Source organism: Mauremys mutica, chromosome 12 (genome assembly GCF_020497125.1).
Source record: "Mauremys mutica isolate MM-2020 ecotype Southern chromosome 12, ASM2049712v1, whole genome shotgun sequence".
Classification (NCBI taxonomy): Eukaryota; Metazoa; Chordata; order Testudines; family Geoemydidae; genus Mauremys; species Mauremys mutica.
Window position 1 is genome coordinate 8488043 of NC_059083.1, and position 20908 is coordinate 8508950.

At 55.2% G+C, this 20908-nt stretch overlaps 1 protein-coding gene across 1 annotated transcript; it reads left to right on the forward strand.

Annotated features, from left to right (window-relative positions):
• The first annotated feature begins 474 nt into the window (after nt 1–474).
• On the forward strand, nt 475–16571 carry LOC123345862 (C-type lectin domain family 2 member D-like). Its single transcript, XM_044982920.1, has 6 exons — nt 475–568; nt 1246–1347; nt 4594–4769; nt 5576–5679; nt 8034–8045; nt 16433–16571. Exons 1-6 carry the CDS (start codon nt 475–477, stop codon nt 16569–16571), a joined length of 627 nt encoding a protein of 208 aa, XP_044838855.1.
• The last annotated feature ends 4337 nt before the right edge of the window (nt 16572–20908 follow it).

Sequence of the window (20908 nt, forward strand, 5' to 3'; positions counted from 1 at the left end):
CTATGCAAATGAGCCGCCTGTCCCGCCCCCCCCCCCCCCCCGTGTTCGGGTGTTAACCTCCCCCGGGGCAGGGCATTGCGGGTCCTTCCGGCACTGGCCGGACCGCTGCCCTCTGCGCGTGCCTCTTCCCGGGGGGCTCTGCTTCCCCCTCCAGCTGGGTGCCTGTCACGGGGGGGCGTAGCAGCTCGGGTCTCTGAAGCTCTGCGGGGCGGAGGGGCCGATGGGCGTTAAGGGGTTTAATCATCATGGCACCGGAACGAGAAACCACAAATCGCCCCTGACCTTCACCCTGACCTGCCCTGCTGGGTCTGGCTTGGCTTTCAGATGGGCTGGAGAGTCGGGACCAGGGCCAGGGCCCACCCACCCGGCTCGGCTTCGCTGCTGCTCCCGAGTGGGACCCAGTCAGACTGAGAGGAGCCAATCCCAGCCCAGCGCCTGTAACAGCGTCTCTAGCCTGAGTGTCGCTGAGAGACAATGGGGCCAGCAACTGGGGCGGCTGAGAGCGAAGAGTCGCTGCAGGAGTTGCGTGTTGATGGCGATGGACACCAGGAGACTGGCGGGGAGCCAGGTAATGGGGCATCGCTGCCTGGGACCAGGCTGGAGAGACCCTGAGGCTGCCCCACCTGGGGCCATGTTCTCAGTGGCAGCAGCCAGTGCCCCGCAACCCCCCGTCTGTGGGCAGCAGGGACTGGATCTCCCCCAGGGGCTCTCAGGGCACCGATCCCGGCTCACAGCTGCTGCCTGGCGCACACAGCGGTGCCCGTGGGGCTGGGCAGGGGCCTTCTGGGCTGGGTGTGTCAGACCCCCTGGGACAGCCCTGGCCCAGCTCTGCCTGGTTCCTTCTCCCCCTTTCTGCTGTGTGTGGCCAGTGTGAGACCCCAGTGTGCGGGGACAGGCGCACACAGCAGTGTGGGCCCAGCCAACGCTCGGCAGGGGGCACAGTGGGGGTGGGGATGGGGGGCAGCTTGAGCTCCTGCCACCAGAACATGCAGGTCCTTGTCTCTGTGCCCCTGAGCTCACCAGGCCCCGTGACAGCCTGGCTGGGGGTGCCAGGGAGGGCACTGGGCTGAGGGGAAGGAGGGACTGTTCTGCCAGCCCCAGCCTGCCTGAGCCTCCGGGCACCTCTCCCAGAGCGTCTGATGGGAGCAATCGACAGAACGGGGCATGTTCTAGGGCAGCTCTAGCCCTGCTGCTGTCGGTGAGACGTGTCCTCGTGGCCCGGCCTGACGGGTCTTTGTGTTTCAGAACCTCCTCGTAACTGCAAGAAATGTAACTACTACAAGAAAGGCTCAGTTGCCCTCACAGCCATGGTCTTAGTTCTCACCGGTGCTGCTGTTGTCCTGGCAGGTGAGTTCTCACCCCTCCCTCCCCATCTCTGCACATCCCATTCCCCCTGGAGCCACCACAGTCACAGTCTCTCCTTCAGGCCTGTCTGGCTTCTGCCCGTGGGACAGAGGATTCCTGGGGGATGTTCCTCCACGACCCTCCTCCCGCTCCTCCCAGACCCCTGCACCTTGGCACTGTCTGTGTCGGACAATCTGACTGACATTAGCTCCCCCCGGCCCAGCTCTGAGCCCTTGGGGCCAAGTCACTATTGCCGGGCCCCAGGCACAGTCGCTGGTACCCCCCGTGTAGAGTGGGGGTGATTGAGAGGAGAAGGTGCAGGGCAGCAATGAGCTGGGCCCTCTGCCTGCAGCGTGTCGCCCTGAGGTACCAGCCTGGCCTTCCTGCATCCCCGGGTCGTGCCCAGGGCTGGGCTGGCAGGTGCTGGCGTGTCACTGAAATGAGCTGTAGAACGCAGCACAGACACCTCCATTAACACCGTGTGAAACCTACCAATTAGTGACCTCGGCAGTGCAGGGTCTCGTAGCGCTATTGACTCCCCCGCCTGCACAGACAGCGAGTGCTAGCGCAGAGGGCGGCTGTTCATGGTGAACGTGAGTCCGGCAGTATCCCCCAATAGTCTGGGGCAGGGTGGGCTGTGAGACTGTCAGGGATGTGATTTATCGGTTGCCCTGGGATCTGATCACTGGACCCCAGGAGGGTTTAGCAGCTGGCAGAGGAGCTTGAATCCAGGTCTCTCAGCATTAGGAATCCTCCATGCTGATGTAACAACATTGGTACAGTTGAATTGGTGCAAACTGCTAACATAGATGCGCTGCTGTGGTGCAGAAAGGGGCTTGCCCTGGTTCCTGTCACTGCAGTAAGTTACCAGAGCAGGACATGGTGCTCCAGCAAATCTGTGCGAGGTATTTGTAACTGCCTCCCCATCATTACAACAGTGCCAGCTGCCCTGCTACAGGTGGTCTGAGAGTCCCAGCTCCCTGCTGGACTGGCTGGCTGTTGGAATGAGCAACATTGGCGTAAGGTGGGATCTGAGAGCTTGGAGTTCCACAGCGACGGGTACAGGGAGCCCCCAGAATGCAGTGGGGTCAGATGGTGGAGATGGCATGAGTCAGGTGCTCCTTGCTGTGCCCCGTCCCTCCTAGGCAGTACTGGAAGGGCCCACAGGCCTGGCAGCCTTTCTCCTGGGGGCCTGTGTATTCCCATATCCATCTCTGTACAGGATGTGAAATTGTGCCGCACAGCTGCAGTTGCTCTCTGAAATGAGTGACACAAATCACACCCTGAGCAGGACTATAAAGTATCGTATGCACTGACTGCCCTGCTCCGTTCGTGTGTGAGCACTAGTGCGTACCGCACACTGCACCCATTACACATCCAGGGAAATACATGCCTGGCACATGACCTGCTCGTTCTTTGATCACCGCTGCCTCAGCAGCTAATGTTCTCCCATACTTATGTGTGTCCAAACCCCAGGGGAAGGCTTAAAAACCAGCTGGGAGTTGCTGTGGTGCAACATGAGGAGCAAAAAAAGCGACTTGCACAAAAATGGCTGGAGGCATTTGAGGTCAGACTCCTCCCCACCCCAAAAAGGAAACCACAGGAGAGCCTCCTGAGGCTGAGTGTGAGCAGGAGTGACTATTGGGGGCTTTGCAATTTTTCCCATAGTGACCCTAATTACCCTGCCTCTGGTTATTCACCTACTGCACTGACCTTGCCAATAGCTGCTTGGTGACGCCACTGCTGCTCTCTCTGGCACTGAAAGGGTTACACTGCAGGTGGAGCAGCTGGGTATTCTAGCTTCTAGCTGCTGTATGGGGGTGAGAAATGTCTGTAGGTAAGAAATGCATCAGGTTGCAATTGGCCAGTCAGTGTAACCGGCCATTTCCTGTTACTGGATCTCTGGCGCCACCTTGTGGCATTTCATGTCCCTGACTGAAAGTTACTTCACTTCCTTCTCAGTTATTCACTTGCCTTTTGTTGCTCTGTTGAATGGGTGTGTTGGTGCCATTAGGCATAGCCCTAGATAACTCAGGAGGGTGGAAAACCACAGTATTAATGAAGCTTTTCTGTACCAGGCCTGAATGAACCAAAGTTAATGCTATGTTTGTCCAGAGTGCCTCCATGTCTAAACTCTGATTGAACTCCCAGGTTAGAATTGAGAATGGAATGTGTAACTGCTCCTTATCAGTGCAACACTGAAAGCCTGTTTGTATCTAGCTTGGGAGGAGGGGAGGGGGGCAAAGTAATAAATCCAGAAGTAAACCAACCTAACAGCCTTGAAAAGTTACGAGATGAATTGTTTGCTGTCAAGGATGATTTAATTGTTAACTATACAATGTGTGTACTATATAGGAGGGGGAGGAGAATAATGGGGGGGTAATGAGGATGCCTAGTTGAAGTCATGTATAAGAAGAGACACACAGCTTGCATCTGTGTGCAGGATTTGAGATTGTAATATCTCCCTTGCACTTTATTTGGGCTCAAATAAACTTTTTCTGCATTCTCTACCTTGGTGTGTTATTTGGAACGAAGCACACCGGGCAACGAACCACTGTTTGCTGCCTCAGGCCTTTTGGGCCGGCAACAGGTGGCTGTTTTTCCTGTGCTTGTGATGAAAAGCTCTGAGCTGTGTTAGTCCTCCCAGGCTGGGAGTGTCACAGGAATCCTTCCTGCCAGGCAAATGTATCACAACAAGTGTCTCCATCACCCTGCGTCTGGCTGTGCTGGACGGGCCCGGACAGCAGGTGTTCAGTCTGGTGAAGGGAAGGGAGTTTGTTCCCATCTTCATCTCACCTGCATCTCCTGGGGTGCCGAGTGCAGAGCGGGGGCGGGGGGGGGAGGGCAGCGGCCCAGGCTAGCAGGATTCCTCAGGGTAACAGACCTGGCAAACTACTGAACTCAACCTCTTATCCAGTGTCACTCTTCTTCCCCTTGATAACTGTCCCCTCCCTCTGCAGCTCCCTGCCCAGCCCCTGCTCTAACACTCCCCATGGGCCTGGTTCTGTGCTTTGAAGCACGAGCTGTTTGTCAGCTGCATCCCTAATGAACATGAACCCAAGACAGTGACCCAGTGAAACCACAGTCAGATAACCCCCAATCTGGGGCTGGATTCCCAGCATTCCCCTGGCTCCCTCACGCCCTCACCGCAGCTACCAGGGGAGTCTCAGAAGCCTGGGGTGCTGGGGCTCATCTCTCCCCACCGAGGGCAGGTCCCCTCTTACACCACGTGTTACTGTCTCATTTCAGTGTTGTTATCTGGGCGTTCTTCAGCTGCTCTGGGCCCTGCGTGCCCGGACGGCTGGATCGGGTACCGAGGGAAATGCTACTATTTCTCTGAGGCCGAAGGAAACTGGAACAACAGCCAGAGCCAGTGCTCCTCCCTCAGTGCCTCCCTGGCTGCGATCGACACCCTGCAGAACCTGGTGAGAGAGAGACTCACTGCAATGGCCTGGCCTTGGCACAGCAGCTGCTGCTGTGGTAGGACCTGGGCTCTACCCCAGTGGGGTGAGGAGCAGCTCTGAGCCCTCTCGTGCTGGGAGCCCAGAGCGAATGGACTTCCAGACGCTGAATGCCAGGCCTGGCTGGGCCCAGGGCTCTTCTAGTGTCAGTGTGTGACTGTGGCGATCAGCCACTCTCAGCCCTCCCTATAGGAGACTGTCCCTCTCTAGGGCTAGGTGGGCTCAGGTGTCTGCTGGGCTGCATGGGTCTGGAAGGGGGGGACTGAGACCCTAGCTCGACTTGAAGAGCCAGAGTTCCTGGGTAGGCGAAAGGGCAGCCAGCTGGGGGTGGGATCCTCTTAACCTTGGTCCCTTCTGGCTGAGGATGGGGTGGGGAGTGCGTCTTCTCTCAGTCTTGGCTCCTCCCAGCATTCCCTATTCAGATCATGTCTCCCCTTCCCCTACCATGGTGAGGGGAGCTCAGCTGCTCTGTAATGAGAGGTTTTCACCCAGAACCTGGCCTTGCATGGAGAGGTGCAGGGGGCAGCTTAGACCCAGCAGCACCCAAGAGCTGCCCCAGCCCAGGGCAGATTGGGGAGAGGGGAGCTGGGTTTGGGGTGGGAGGGTTAATACTGAATTACCCAGAGCTGGGCAAGAGGGAGGAGAAAATCCCCAGCCACCCCCTGGAAACACTCAGAGCCCTTCCGTGTACACCTGGGATTCCCTGCCCAGAGCCTGGGGGAGCAGCAGGGCCGGGGCTCTGACACCACCTCTCCCTTTGCTGTTTTTAGGCTTTTGTGCTGCGCTATAAAGGCAAACTCGACCGCTGGGTCGGCCTCCGGAAGGACCCGGGGCAGCCCTGGAAATGGGTCAACGGCACCGAATTCAACCACCTGTGAGTTCTCTGTGAATTCCCTGGGCTTTGGGTCCCTGGTGTCTGAGATACTGAGTTCAGGCCGACCCACCAGTCAGTGCTGTGGAAAGAGCCAGAGAGCGGTCGGGTTCTTGTGTACTCGGTGTATTAGTGATGGGTGGAAGCCAGTGTCTCCTGCTGGGAGATTGGCTGAAGCCTTCAGATCTGTCTGGCTCTGGTGAGTCCCTGAATTTGTAATGAGACATCTACATTAAAGGTGCCTGATAGTCACATGTGCTGAGTGCCTGGGGCTGCCATGAGAACAGCAGAGTTGGCCCAGACGATATCCCAAGACTGATTTCAGTGGGATCTGGGTGGGATCAAATAACCAACCTCACGTGAGCCAATAGCAGGTTGAATCCTGGACTATCAGCGCTAAAAGAACGGCAGAGCAGGTTGCGCTGGTGTGGGAGTGGCATTGTATGTGAAGAAAAGCATAGTCAAGTACAATTAATATCTTAAATGAATCCAGCTGTACCATGGAGATGCAGAAATACAATTTTTAGACACCATCAATGACTGTTGCTTGGAGCAGTTAGTCCTGAAACCCACAAGGGGAGAGGCAATTCTTGATGTAGTCCTCAGTGGCGCACAGGATCTGCTCCAAGTGGTGAATGTAGCTGAACTGCTTTGCAATAGAGACCATACATTTAACATCCTTGGGGGGTGGGGGAGGGGCGGAATGCCAATGAAACCCACCACCGTAGCATTTAACTTAAAAAAGGGGAACTAGAGAAAAATCAGAAGCTAGTTAAATGGAAATTGAAAGGAACAGTCACAAGGTGAAGTGCCTGCAAACTGCATGGAGACTACTTTAAAATATCATAATAGAGGCTCAAACTAAATGTATACTTCCAAATAAAATTAAAAAAAAAATGTGCCACCACAATTAAAGAGCAGAATAAAAGAGGTAGTTAGAGGCAAAAAAGCATCCTTTAAAAACCATTAGGAAATAGATAGGTAATAAGACAGAAAATATCATAATACCTCTGTGTAAATCCATGGTATTGCCCACACCTTGAAGACTGCGTGCAGTTCTGGTCACCCTACCAGAATTGGAAATATTAGAGAGAAGGTCAACAAAATGATTAGGGGTATGGAACAGCTTCCCTATGAGGAGAGATTAAAAAGACTGTTCAGCTGGGACAACAGACAACAGACAACAAAGGAGGGAAATGATAGTGGTCATACAATCATGACTGGTGTGGAAAAAGTAAATAAGGAAGTGTTATTTATTCCTTCACACAACACATGAACTAGGGGTCACCCAATGACATTAGTAGGCAGCAGGTTTAAAACAAACAAAAGGAAGTATTTCTTCACACAACGCCCAGTCAACCTGTGGAACTCGTTGCCAGGGGATGTTGTGAAGGCTAAAACTATAACTGGGTTCAAACAAGAATTAGATAAGTTCCCAGAGGATAGGTCTACCAGTTCCTATTAGACAAGATTGTCAGGGATGCGACCCCTTGTGTTACCCAGGGTTCTCAGAACCCACAGCAGCGGTAACTTAACTGTTTCACTCCAGGTGGTGTCAGGAATAAATCAATGGGAACACAGCAATTCTATCTGATGGAAGATTAATGCAAGTAAGCAGGCTCAATCTAAAACTGCAGTTTATAATATTTAAGCCCACACAGACTTAACCAATGGGTTTAGAACATCTCCGGTATTTACAGAAAATCTGGAACAGCATTGAGTAATTTACAGCAAGTTCACGGTGGCCTTAGCTGATCTTTTATAACTAACTTCTATAAAACACACAGGTCATAGTGTCCTCTACTAAATCAGCATTTTCCTAACTTTCAATAAACTACTTATCAACAAATAGTCCTAACAATCTTAATCATAATAATACTTCTATATCAAAGGCTCCCAAATTCAAGGTTTTCCATCCACTTATTTTCCTCGTCTCAATTGTTGACTTTTCCTCTTCCCTCCCATTCTGATTGGCAGAAACTGCTGGCAAGTTTTGACCTGGCCTCTAAAAACCTGTTTTTCAAATTAACCTTAACTATGTGGTGGTGTATTTTATTAATTCATAGTGACTGAATGCACATATACCGCTGCAGTTATTTTGATCACATTCTGGGGCACACACACCCCTCAAATCCAGGGTGTAACATGCTCTGGGTGTCCCTAAACCTCTGATTGCCAGAAGCTGGGACTGGATGACAGGGGATGGATCACTCAGTGTTTGACCTGCTCTGTTCATTCCCTCTGAAGCATCTATCACTGGCCAGTATCAGAGGACAGGACACTGGGCTAGATGGATGGTTGGTCTTACCCAGTATGGCCAGTCTTATGTGCTTACTGCAGAATCGTATTTTAAAAAGAAGCCCTGTGAGGTTGGTGGGAAGCTGGAAAATGTGCCCGCAGTGGGCTTAGGAAGCCGGTCAGGTGACAACCTGTTATTTGATCCCAGTCAGATATTGTCATGTGTTCCAGCAAGAGTGCCCTGAAGAAGGCTGAGCCTGCCTTTGTGATGGCATCGTGGAGCCATCTGTTCAGAAACCTGCTTGGGGGGTCTGTCTACACTGTGCCTGGTAGCAGGCCTCCCAGCCCAGTAGACAAGCTCGACCTAGCTCAGCAGAAATGGTAGTGACACCCCCACCCACCTGGGTCCAAGCCTGGCTCGAGCTGCTGACTACGTCACAATGTCCACACTGTTATTAACCTGAGCTAGCATGAGCCAGTCTGCCTGGGCTGGGAGCTGCTCTCTCAGTTGCACTGCAGACTTAGTGCTGATGTCCTAAGCGCTCAGGGCACGTCTACACTGAAAAAGACGGCAGTGAGCCTCAGAGCCCAGGGCTACAGACTTGGATTCTAGCACCCGGGGGGGGGGGGGGGGCCACCCCAGCAGAAAGCTCTGGGTGTGTGTAGCGAGTCGGTGTGGCTCCCCTCCGGTCCAGCAGAGGGAGCTCCTTGCCAGACGCCCAAGTGGGCTGAGACACCACTTCCTGTCCCCGCCCCCCGGAAGTCAAGGGGCGGGACAGGAAGTATAAAAGGAAGACGCCAGAGCTCAGTCAGGAGCCAGCAGCCGCCGGGAGCAGACATGCCGGCGGGAGCTCCTGAGCGGGAGCCTTCTAGGAACCAAGGCAGCTGCCCAGACTGGCCTCCGCTTCCCCGCGCCCACTACGAGGAGGAGGAGCCGCCCGAGCCGCCCCGTGACAGGTACTGGGACCACCCGCCGGACCGCCCCTGCGCCCCCCCCGAAGAGGAGCCGCCGGGGCTTCCCCGGCCCTGCTTCCCGGAGGAACCGCCGGAGCAGGCCTGGCCGGACTTTCCGGAGGCACTACCAGACCTCCCCCCAAGCCCGGACCCGGAGGAGCCGAGGACCTTTGACTGGCCCGATCCTGATCCAAGTGTGCAGGTAGGCCCCGAGGGGGATATGGAGTGTAGCCCGGGGATAGCCGACCCCTGTCAGGCTACGGACACTGAGGTCCCCATGTCAGTGTGTTGCGGTCAGGACCCCACTGACCAGCGGCCGTGAGAGCCGCTAATAGGGCCCCGGGCTGGAACACAGTGGAGTGGGCGGGCCTGTGTTCCCCCTGCCACCCCACTCGCGGGTGGCAGTTTCCCCCTCACCTCAGTGCTCAGCCCCTGCTCCAGAGGCCTGAGCCTATATTGACTTTGCTGTTGCTCAGCCCCTGCTCCAGAGGCCTGAGCCTATATTGACTTTGCTGTTGCTCAGCCCCTGCTCCAGAGGCCTGAGCCTATATTGACTTTGCTGTTGCTCAGCCCCTGCTCCAGAGGCCTGAGCCTATATTGACTTTGCTGTTGCTCAGCCCCTGCTCCAGAGGCCTGAGCCTATATTGACTTTGCTGTTGCTCAGCCCCTGCTCCAGAGGTCTGAGCCCAAGGACTGCTGTCCGACTACCCGCCCTAACTGAGGGCCGGGGCGTATACTTAGTGACTGTGTGCCTTGTGCGGCCCCCTGCCTGAGGGTCTGGACCTGGACTCATACTGAGACTGATTGCCGTTATCCAGCCCCCCTGCTCCAGAGGGACTGGACTTATTTTGAGACTGATTGCCGTTATCCAGCCCCCCGGCTCCAGAGGGACTGGACTCATATTGAGACTTTTTGCTGTTATCCAGACCCCCTGCTCCAGAGGGTCTGGACTTCCCACGTAGAGGGGACAAGGAGCGAGTCGGTGTGGCTCCCCTCCGGCCCAGCAGGAGGGTTGAGCCCCGACGCGCCAGCTTACACTGGTGCCTTCTCTGAGGACCACTGACGAACTCCTACCCTGTGAGCAAGGGTAACAAAGCAGAGGGGAGAGGGTTACCTCCCCCCCCCCCCCCCCCCCCCCCGAGGACCAAGCATGGATATGGAGCGCCTACTTCAGCGCCTTGTGGACGGCCAAGAGCGGCAGCAGGCTGCGCAGATGCAGCAGCAACAGCACCAGCAGGCCGCACAGCTTGAGCAACAACAGCAGCGGGATGCCGCCCACCTCCGGCTCACCCAGGAGCTACACGCGGCCCAGATGGAGCAGCAGCAGCAGCTGCTACAACAGCTGGGGACCCAGCTCCAACAACTCCTGGTTAACCCCCCTCGCCCCACGGGAGGACCGGTTGGCGAGGGGGCAGGGAACCCCCGGATGGCGGCTCCCCTCCGCTTGACTAAGATGGGCCCGGATGATGACCCCGAAGCCTTTCTGGTCACTTTTGAGCGCGTGGCCCTAGTCGCAGGGTGGGCCCGGGAGCATTGGACCACACTGCTGGCCCCGTACCTGACCGGGGCGGCCCAGACGGCATACCGGGACTTAGCGACGGAGGACGCGCGCGACTATGACCAGGTAAAAGCGGCTATCCTAGACGCACTGGACATCAGCCCCGAGACGTTCCGGCAACGATTCCGAGGCCAGACGTACCCATCCGGCGCCCGGCCGCGAGCGGTGGCACAGATGTTAAAGGAGGCCGGCCGCCGCTGGCTCCTCCCCGAACGCCGGACCGCGGAACAAGTAACCGAACAAGTTATTTTAGAGCAGTTTGTTAGCATCCTGCCCTCCCGAGGAAGGGCCTGGGTGCTCCGCCATCGCCCGGCGACGCTCGCGGTGGCGGTGTCACTTATGGAAGACTTCCTTGCCGCTGAGACGGCGACGGGGCCAACCCTTCCGCGGCCCAGCACTAAGCCCGAGGCCGCCCGCCCAGAGAAAAGGGGGAGCCCCGCGAGCGCCGTGCGACCTCCTGGCCGCACGCTCGCCTCGCTCCCGGAGTCTCGACCCCGGTGGCAGGAAGCCGGACCCCGAACAAGACCGGCCGGCCCCAGTCCCGGAGCCCCGGGGGCCCGGCGAAGCCCGCCCCGGAGTCCAAGCCAAAGGGCCGTTCGGAGTCACCGGCCTGAGCTCGGTCCGTGCTTTGGTTGCGGGAAGTTGGGGCACCTCCAGAGGGATTGCCCCAACATGGACTGTAGCTACGGACAGGTTTGGGCGGGACACAACCGGGCCCGGCCGGCCCTGCATCCCAAACTCACCGTCAACGCGGTTGTTGGGGGCCGGAGCGTCGAGGCCCTGATCGACTCCGGCTGTGGCCAGACACTAGTCCGCCAGGGCTTGGGACCCCGAGCAGACCCCAGTCTGCAACCGATACACTTGCAGTGTATTCATGGCGATGTCCGGCCGTATCCCAGCGCCCGAGTCTCCCTGACGGTCGCGGGGGTTACCCGGAGCTTAACCGTCGGCCTTGCTCCCCACTTGGCGTATCCCGTTGTCCTCGGTCGAGACTGGCCCGCCTTCAAGGAGGTGCTTCGAGCTACACCGACCCTAGAAGCGGAACCCCGGGAGCCCCTACCCGAGTCCACCGGGGTCGCCATTGAGGGAGAGCCCGCAGCTACAGACGACGCGGAGAGGCCATCGGGACCCACCCGGGACCCCCACCTCTACACCGATTTCTGCCGCGACCAGCGAGCCGACCCCACGCTCGGCCACTGTTACGAGCAGCTCGCGGCGGTGGATGGGGCCATCCTGGACCCCCAACGGGCAGCCCAATGGCCACACTTCGAGCTACGCCGCGACCGACTCTATCGGATAGACCGAGATTCCCGCACTCGCGAACCACAGGTTCAGCTATTAGTCCCCCAGTGTCACCGGCGGGCCGTACTGAAGTTGGCCCACGATGTGCCGGCCGCCGGGCATCTGGGGCAGGAAAAGACTTTAGCAAGGATCCTGGGGCGGTTCTTCTGGCCAGGGATCTATCCCGACGTCCAGAAGTACTGTAGCTCATGCCCACAATGCCAACTCGCCGCTCCACCAGGAGTGCCTCGAGCACCCCTGGTTCCTATGCCACTCATGGAGACACCCTTTGAGCGGGTTGCCATGGACCTTGTGGGGCCCCTGCCAAAAAGCACGGCCGGGTTCCGGTACGTTTTGGTCCTTGTCGACTACGCCACCCGGTTCCCGGAGGCCGTCCCGCTACGAAGTACGACCGCCCGGGCTATTTCCAAAGAGCTGGTAAAAATATTCGCACGAGTTGGACTCCCCCGGGAGATTTTGACGGATCAGGGAACCAATTTCACCTCTAGGCTGTTGAGACAAGTGTGCGCCATCTTGGGGATAAAACAGCTCCGCACGTCAGTATACCATCCGCAAACGGACGGACTGGTGGAGCGTTTCAATCGCACCCTCAAGGGGATGATGCGAAAGTTCCCACCAGAGGAGCTCCGCTACTGGGACCAGTTCCTACCAGCCCTGCTGTTGGCCATCCGGGAAGTCCCCCAGTCTTCGACGAGGTTCTCCCCGTTTGAACTCCTGTATGGACGCCAGCCGCGGGGCCTCCTAGACCTGATGCGGGAGACCTGGGAGCAGTCGGCCTCCCCGGCCCAGGGCCTCCTGGAATATGTCCTACAGTTACAGGGATACTTGTCCCAAGCCGGGACCCTCGCACGGGAGAATTTAAAGAAGGCCCAGGAGCAACAAGAGCGAGCCTATAACCAAGGGGCTCGAGACCGGGAGTTTAAGCCGGGGGACCGAGTCCTACTCCTCCTCCCGTCCAGCGAATCCAAGTTATTGGCTCGCTGGCAGGGACCATATGAGGTCGTCCGGAGGGTGGGAGCGGTCAATTACGAGGTACGCCGACCCGATAGACGCAACGCGACTCAACGGTACCACGTAAATCTACTAAAACCGTGGTCTGACCGGGAGGGCCTCTTAATCAACCCGTACCCGCCTGAGCCGGAACTGGGCCCCCGAGTGCCCGAACCAGACGACCCCCCGACTCCCCTGCTTGGGGAGTCACTTTCCGAGGACCAGCTCAAACAAGCCAAGTGTCTCCTGAGGGCCTTCCAAAAGACCTTTACCGCCGTCCCGGGGTACACTACGCTGGTCTACCATTCAATCCAAACGGAGCCCGGAAAGGTGGTCCGAGAGACAACCCGGCCGCTGCCCTACAGGATGCGGGAAGCGGTCGAGGAAGAGGTACGAGCGATGCTGGCCCTGGGGGTCATCGAGCCCTCCCTCAGCGAGTGGCGTAGCCCCATAGTCTTGGTGCCCAAGCCCGATGGCACCCGTCGGTTCTGCATCGACTTCCGGGGGGTGAATGCCATCTCCCGTTTCGATGCCTACCCGATGCCCCGAGTGGACGAGCTATTGGACCGACTGGGAGAAGCCCGCTTTATTACCACCCTGGACCTCAGCAAGGGGTATTGGCAAATCCCCCTTGAAGAGACCTCTAAAGAGAAGACCGCCTTTGCCACCCCGACGGGATTGTACCAGTTCACCCGGATGCCCTTCGGTCTTCACGGGGCCCCAGCGACCTTCCAGAGGCTGATGGACCACCTACTCCGAACACATCACGACTATGCGGCCGCGTATCTGGACGATGTGGTCGTCTATAGTCGTCGGTGGGAAGACCATCTGCCCCGGGTCGCGGCCGTCCTGAGGTCCCTAAGACAGGCAGGGTTGACGGCTAACCCCAAGAAGTGCCGGATCGCCTGGCAGGAGACTACATACCTGGGGTACACTGTTGGCAGGGGGCAGGTAAAACCCCTGGTGGGGAAGGTCCAGGCCCTAATGGAATGCCCGACCCCGACCACCAAACGGCAGGTCCGGCAGTTCTTAGGCCTGGTCGGATATTACAGGAGGTTTGTCCCACAGTTTGCCTCCATAGCAGCACCCCTCACCGGTCTGCTAACAAAGGACAGCCCCCGGCAACTGAAATGGACCCCAGAATGCGAGTCAGCCTTCCGACGCCTCCAGGACTGCCTCTGTCGGGAACCGGTCCTGTATAGCCCGGACTTCGATCGATGGTTCATCCTACAGACCGACGCCTCCGAGGTAGGACTGGGGGCCGTCCTGTCCCAGGAGGTGGAGGGGCAGGACCACCCCGTGCTGTACTTAAGTCGTAAGCTGTTCCCCCGTGAGCGAAATTACGCGGTGGTGGAAAAGGAGGCGCTGGCCATAAAGTGGGCCTGCGAAGCCCTCCGTTTCTACCTCTTGGGAGCGCCGTTCACTCTGGTCACGGACCATGCCCCCCTCACCTGGTTAACGCGGATGAAAGACAAGAATGCCCGCATCATGAGGTGGTACTTGGCCTTGCAGCCGTATGCGTTCACTATTCTGCACCGGGCTGGCAAGGACCATGCGAACGCCGACTTCATGTCCCGTATTGGGGGAATGGAAGGGTCTGGCCCCGATCGGCGGGAGCCAGACTTGAGGGGGGGGGGGTGTAGCAAGTCGGTGTGGCTCCCCTCCGGTCCAGCAGAGGGAGCTCCTTGCCAGACGCCCAAGTGGGCTGAGACACCACTTCCTGTCCCCGCCCCCCGGAAGTCAAGGGGCGGGACAGGAAGTATAAAAGGAAGACGCCAGAGCTCAGTCAGGAGCCAGCAGCCGCCGGGAGCAGACGTGCCGGCGGGAGCTCCTGACCGGGAGCCTTCTAGGAACCAAGGCAGCTGCCCAGACTGGCCTCCGCTTCCCCGCGCCCACTACGAGGAGGAGGAGCCGCCCGAGCCGCCCCGTGACAGGTACTGGGACCACCCGCCGGACCGCCCCTGCGCCCCCCCCGAAGAGGAGCCGCCGGGGCTTCCCCGGCCCTGCTTCCCGGAGGAACCGCCGGAGCAGGCCTGGCCGGACTTTCCGGAGGCACTACCAGACCTCCCCCCAAGCCCGGACCCGGAGGAGCCGAGGACCTTTGACTGGCCCGATCCTGATCCAAGTGTGCAGGTAGGCCCCGAGGGGGATATGGAGTGTAGCCCGGGGATAGCCGACCCCTGTCAGGCTACGGACACTGAGGTCCCCATGTCAGTGTGTTGCGGTCAGGACCCCACTGACCAGCGGCCGTGAGAGCCGCTAATAGGGCCCCGGGCTGGAACACAGTGGAGTGGGCGGGCCTGTGTTCCCCCTGCCACCCCACTCGCGGGTGGCAGTTTCCCCCTCACCTCAGTGCTCAGCCCCTGCTCCAGAGGCCTGAGCCTATATTGACTTTGCTGTTGCTCAGCCCCTGCTCCAGAGGCCTGAGCCTATATTGACTTTGCTGTTGCTCAGCCCCTGCTCCAGAGGCCTGAGCCTATATTGACTTTGCTGTTGCTCAGCCCCTGCTCCAGAGGTCTGAGCCCAAGGACTGCTGTCCGACTACCCGCCCTAACTGAGGGCCGGGGCGTATACTTAGTGACTGTGTGCCTTGTGCGGCCCCCTGCCTGAGGGTCTGGACCTGGACTCATACTGAGACTGATTGCCGTTATCCAGCCCCCCTGCTCCAGAGGGACTGGACTTATTTTGAGACTGATTGCCGTTATCCAGACCCCCTGCTCCAGAGGGTCTGGACTTCCCACGTAGAGGGGACAAGGAGCGAGTCGGTGTGGCTCCCCTCCGGCCCAGCAGGAGGGTTGAGCCCCGATGCGCCAGCTTACAGTGTGTTATTGCCATCCCATCAGAGCTGAGCTGGAGTGATGCTGCTGGGGCGCCCCCCAGAGCCATCTGTTGAGGTGGATGGGGGCTGGGTTCTCCCTTCTCTGGGACAGATCCCAACCACCTGGAGCCAGGGGCTGGTGGTCAGGGTGGGGAGATCTCGGCATGCCCAAAGAGCAGTGCTGGGCCTCCTCCCAGCCCTATACATGGCTATTGTGTAGCCAGGATGGGACCATGGGCCTGGATCCCGCCCTGTTCCCAGGTGGGAAGTTCTGGCCTCCAGCTCTCACGGGAAGCTCTGTGTGAGTTGCTGGGGTCACAGCACGGATGCTGGGTTTGTGCTGCAGTCTCTGTGCTGCTGGCGTTTCGCTCCAGCCCCCACCCCCCCACAATACAGCCTGGCCTGAGAGGCCTCTGGCCTGAGAGCTGATGTAAACTGTCCAGGGAGCCCTGCACCCAGCTCTTCTGTGCGGCGTTACTGTTGCTTCTCACCATGCTGACGGTCACCTGGAACCTGCAGCCGGGGAAGTCTGGGTGGGTTGTTTGGATAGGTTGGGCCTGCAGGAGCCCATCCAAATGTGGGGTGGGGGAGAACTGGCGTTAAGATTACCCCTCTCTTCCCCCCCCCCCCCCCCGCATAAATGCTCCATGGAGGCCAGTTGATCTTAGAACCTCTCTTGGCCCTGCTGCCCCACTGCCCCCTTTCTAATTATCCCCTTCTGCTGGGGGTTTGGGGGTGGGGCCTGTAGCTGGTGCAGGAGGGGGAATCGTGAGGGCCTGTGAGTGCAGCAGCTCCCTGCACTGTGCGAGTGTCTCCCCCTGTCTGTGACTTACGGGAAACGCCCAACTCCTGCCTGACACCAGCTCCCTGGGTTCTGTCTTGCAGGTTTGTGTAAGAGGAGGAGGTGACTGTGCGTATCTGACTGATCAGGGTGGGGTCAGCAGCTTGCGATGCACCAGTGAGAGATACTGGATCTGCAACAAACGTGATGCTTTTACAGAGGCAAAGGAGGCTGCCACGGAAAGGGGATCATAAGAAGAGTACTGTAGAATTAATCCCGGAAAAGCCGGACTGATCTCTTTACAGTATTACATCTGACCAGTTCCGGAATATCAGGGAATGTTCTGCGTATCACTGGGCAGAAACTGTTGATTCAGGTAAAAGCCAGAAAAGCCATTTGCACATCTTGCTCCCCCACCACTCCTACCACCTATTTTTTCTGCCAGTGAAACTGCTCAAATCCAGCCTTTCCAACTTACCTCAGCTGGACCAGGAACTCTGCTTAATGGAGGAAAGAGCCATGAGTCCTGACACCAGCCTCAACTTTCACTGCCCTAACATTCCCCGACAAAAGCTTTTTATTATAGAAAATTATCTGTGGAGCCTTTTTAAAAACATTCATCATTCCCATTCTATGGGAGCTGAGGGGGGATGTTCCCCCCCAACAAATGTTTTAACAAGATTTTTTTTTTTTATGGGTCAGTTTTTGGGGTGTTTTGAAAATCCGATTGGTTTTGAAGTTTGCAGGTTTACACAACCAATTTCTGGTTTGTTGCTGGATATTGCTTTGGATGAAAGCCTGAACGTCACAGTAAGGTATTGGAGCGTTTGTGTTGGGAGCTTCTGTGACAGTGTAAATCACCAGACAGGAGAGTGAATTAAGGTATTGAGGAGGGTGAAGTGCTGATGTCCAGTCACTCCAAGCACAAGGGAAGAGGTGGGATAGATTCAGTTCCTTTGTGTATCTCGGGGCTGCTTGGACTCTGGGGGAGCAAGGTTTTCTTGGCACAAGCAAGAGATCCCCAACTGCTTAGCCTGGATTAGCCCTATAGGGCACATAGAACTTATTGTAGACCAGTGTGACTCCAAATGTGGCCCATGATCTGCAAGTGACTCTTTAATGTGTCTCCTGCCGCTCTTTGTAGCACATGATATTAAAACAGAGTAATTTAATTATTAAGCAACTTAAGTTACTAACCAATCAGGATACTTTTGCTGTGTTATTAGTTGCTAAGTTATCAACTTGCGCTAAGATATTTGCTGTGAGAATTTATATTAAAAACTAAAGATTTCCCCTGCTCTTCTGTTTACATATGGATATAGTAAATGAAAGAATGGATTCACATGACTGTGGCTCTTTTGGGTAACGTTGATCACAAATGGGCTCCTTAACCGCCGAGCTCTGAGTATCACTGTTATATATACACTTCTGTTACCTTTTGAAACTTAAGATTGTAGCTTAGTTGTGTAAATATGTTCACCTGCTTTAGCCTTGTAAATAACTCTTTATTTTCTTATTATATGACATTGGCTACACACACTCTTTGGTGTGAGATCTAAGGTGAAGTTCACTTGGAGTGCCTGGACCTGTGGGACTGTGAGTAACCTGAATACTGTCGTGATTCTGAGTGTAAGAGACCATCTATCTCACAAAGGCAGGCTCACCTGGGTGGCAAGATAGGTCAGAGTATCCAAGGGGACTGCATAGTTAGGCTGTACGGTGCATGTTTGGTTGGTGAAATCCTAAGTCTAGAACTCTCAGCCAGTTTAGGTTTGTGTTTTGGTTCCCAGCAGTCTGCCCTGAGGTTGGCACACGCACTCTCAACACACTGCAGACAGCTGTATAGCAGGACTTTGGCTTCAGTTCCCTCCTTGCAGGACAGAGGAGCTGAGCCTGCCCAGAGAGGGTGTTTTGGGGCAAGGTGCATGTGACCCCAACTGGCAGTGGGCGCAGAGGGTTTTACAGGGATCCCCTGGGTCAGTAGCACTCAACCTTTCCAGACGACTGTCCCCCTTTCAGGAATCTGATTTGTCTTGTGTTCCCCCAAGTTTCACCTCACTTAAAAATGACATGCTTACAAAATCAGACATAAAAATACAGATGTCACAGCACACTAGTGCTGAAAAATGGCTGACTTTCTCATTTTTACCATATAATCAATGGAAATATAAATATTGTACTTCCATTTCAGTGTATAGTCTATAGAGCAGGATAAACAAGTCACTGTATGAAATTTTAGTTTGCACTGACTTCGCTAGTGCTTTTGATGTAACCTGTTGTAAAACTAGGCAAATATCTAGATAAGTTGAGGTACCACGGGAAGACCTCTACGTACCCCCAGGGGTACATGTGATTCTCAGCCAGGGGTACTTGTCTACATAATAGTTCACCAAAGGGGGCATGTGAGGTCTGTACCAAGAGCCAGTAGCCCAATGGACACCATAATCAGTGCGAGACGTCTGTACAGATACTATGTAAGCAGCTGTGTATCTAGACTGACAATGATGCCCTGAAGGTCTTGGAGTTAAGGCAGGTCACAGGAGGTGATGTACCTCAGATGTTCCTTTCAGACAGGCAGTAACTGAGGTTACCTCCCTGTCTGGCTAGCTGTGTATTGTACGCCTGACGTTGGATGCCTATTTGCGCACTGAGCCAGGTGCAAAATGAGAGATTGCAAAATCCACAAAAGAGGAAATCTACAGGAAGAAACTAACAGCAGGGGTGTGTGCGTGTCTCCATCTGTCCTGTTTAAGCATAATGACAAAGGATTGGTCTGGTCTATCTTGGCATGCAGAGACCCACTGGATCCTGCCCCTCAGAGACAAACTGACAGAACACGTCTCATGAAAGAAAGGTCATAGCCTGCCTGGCTGTACAGCACTGCAAGGATTTTGGGTGAGCAGAAATTGGTTAGACAGGAGACTCGCTTGTTAAATAAGGCTAGGCTTAGAATGCATGTTATGATTTTATTTTATATATAACCATTTGTTTCCATCACTTCTATTTGAATCTTGGCTTTATTGAATGGAAGCGTGATTTCGCTATGAACATGTGTCGGCGCAGTGTGTTAAGAGGAGCATTGAGCTGAGCTGGACCTGGTAAGCTTGGGCAGTTGATGTTACTGTTCCTTTGGAAATAGTGAATCTGTGACTACTGCCAGTGTCCAGTGGCCCAGGGACTGGATGCTCCAGACGGATGCCCAGAGGGCTTGAGGACAGAGTGGGCCTCTTGCTACCCTGCAGTGACTGCAGGCCCAGCAGCGAGCACGTGTGGCCTGTGGAGTTGGGGAGCTGACCCCCTGCAGGCACAGACAAGGCTCCCTCAGGCGAAGGGCAGGTGGTGGCAAGCCCTGGGTACCCTGGGAAGCAGCCCAGGGAGTAACTTACTGCAGGTTTGGGGCAGTTATAAATTACACCCCAGAGCCCTACCCGAGTGAGAAGGGCCGAGGGGAGGAACTGTGACCACGAGGGGCACCTGAGTCCCAGCACCTTGTAGGGATATTAAAGAAGGTTTATATTAGACATGGTTTATATGAAAAATGATTTATTGTTAGAAATGGTTTATTGTTAATTGATACTTTATAACTGAAGGTTTATATTAAAAGTAAATATGATTCCCAAGATTTAGCCTCTAACCTGCAAGCCACCAGCTGAGTTTGTGAAGCCTGCTCAAAGAAATACTTTGTATAAAACTTGTTAAACATTAATTAACTCTAAGTAAGCCAAAATAGTAGCTGTTATAGTATATAGATAGAGACCCCCACCCTCTGTAAGTTTTCATCTCACTTTATTTTTGAATGTTAAAAGACAGGGAGTCTCACATAAATTGGTAACACCCCAAGAGGTAAAGAGACAGTGAAATAAATGAGATTAAAATAGAGAATGTATGTGAATGAGTGCCTAGTTTAAATAATGAATGAATGGTTAGGGAGTTACCAGCCTGAAGAATTCAGTGTCGGCTGAAGAAGGTGTCAAGTGGGGTCAACCAGATGACCCCCAGAGGGCAAACTGGAATCCACCCCACCACATCTCAAAGGCATTAAAAACAAACATCTGATAACATGGAGCCAGCCACCTGCTGATTGATTTAGCAACAGCAGAATGAAGCAACTCTCATGAACTGACATAGGAATAAATCCCTATAAAGCTGGACTCTGAAGACTGAGGACTTTGAGTCTCTGGTTCTGCTGCCAGCCTCCAGGAGCATCAGATGCATCTGACACAGACTCGGCTCCATCCTCATGCCCAAGATACCTGGCCAGTAACTTGGCATGAGCAATGTCTAGGCTGGTAACTATAACATCTATACAGAACCTGAATGAATGATTGTGTGAATGAATATATATGTGTGTGTGTATAAGAGATAAGTAGTGATAGAAAGAAATAGTAAAACAACGTTGTTTGCTTTTGTCTTTTGCTTTACTATTATATTTACAATAAATGTGGCATCTTTGCCTTATCCCTCTTAATAAGATCCTGCTGGTTTTTATTATATTGGTATAACAACCTCCTGGGGTTCTGCTCTGCCAGTGGCTTAGAGCTCTGCCTAAAGCCACAATCCAGCCCCATGAGTAGGGCTCTACCAAATTAAT

Excerpts from the sequence above, each read along its gene's own strand:
- LOC123345862 (XM_044982920.1), top strand. The coding sequence starts at position 475 with ATGGGGCCAGCAACTGGGGCGGCTGAGAGCGAAGAGTCGCTGCAGGAG. Across the intron at positions 569-1,245 it reads GGAGACTGGCGGGGAGCCAG|AACCTCCTCGTAACTGCAAG; the intron begins GTAATGGGGCAT and ends TTTGTGTTTCAG. Across the intron at positions 1,348-4,593 it reads TGCTGCTGTTGTCCTGGCAG|TGTTGTTATCTGGGCGTTCT; the intron begins GTGAGTTCTCAC and ends GTCTCATTTCAG.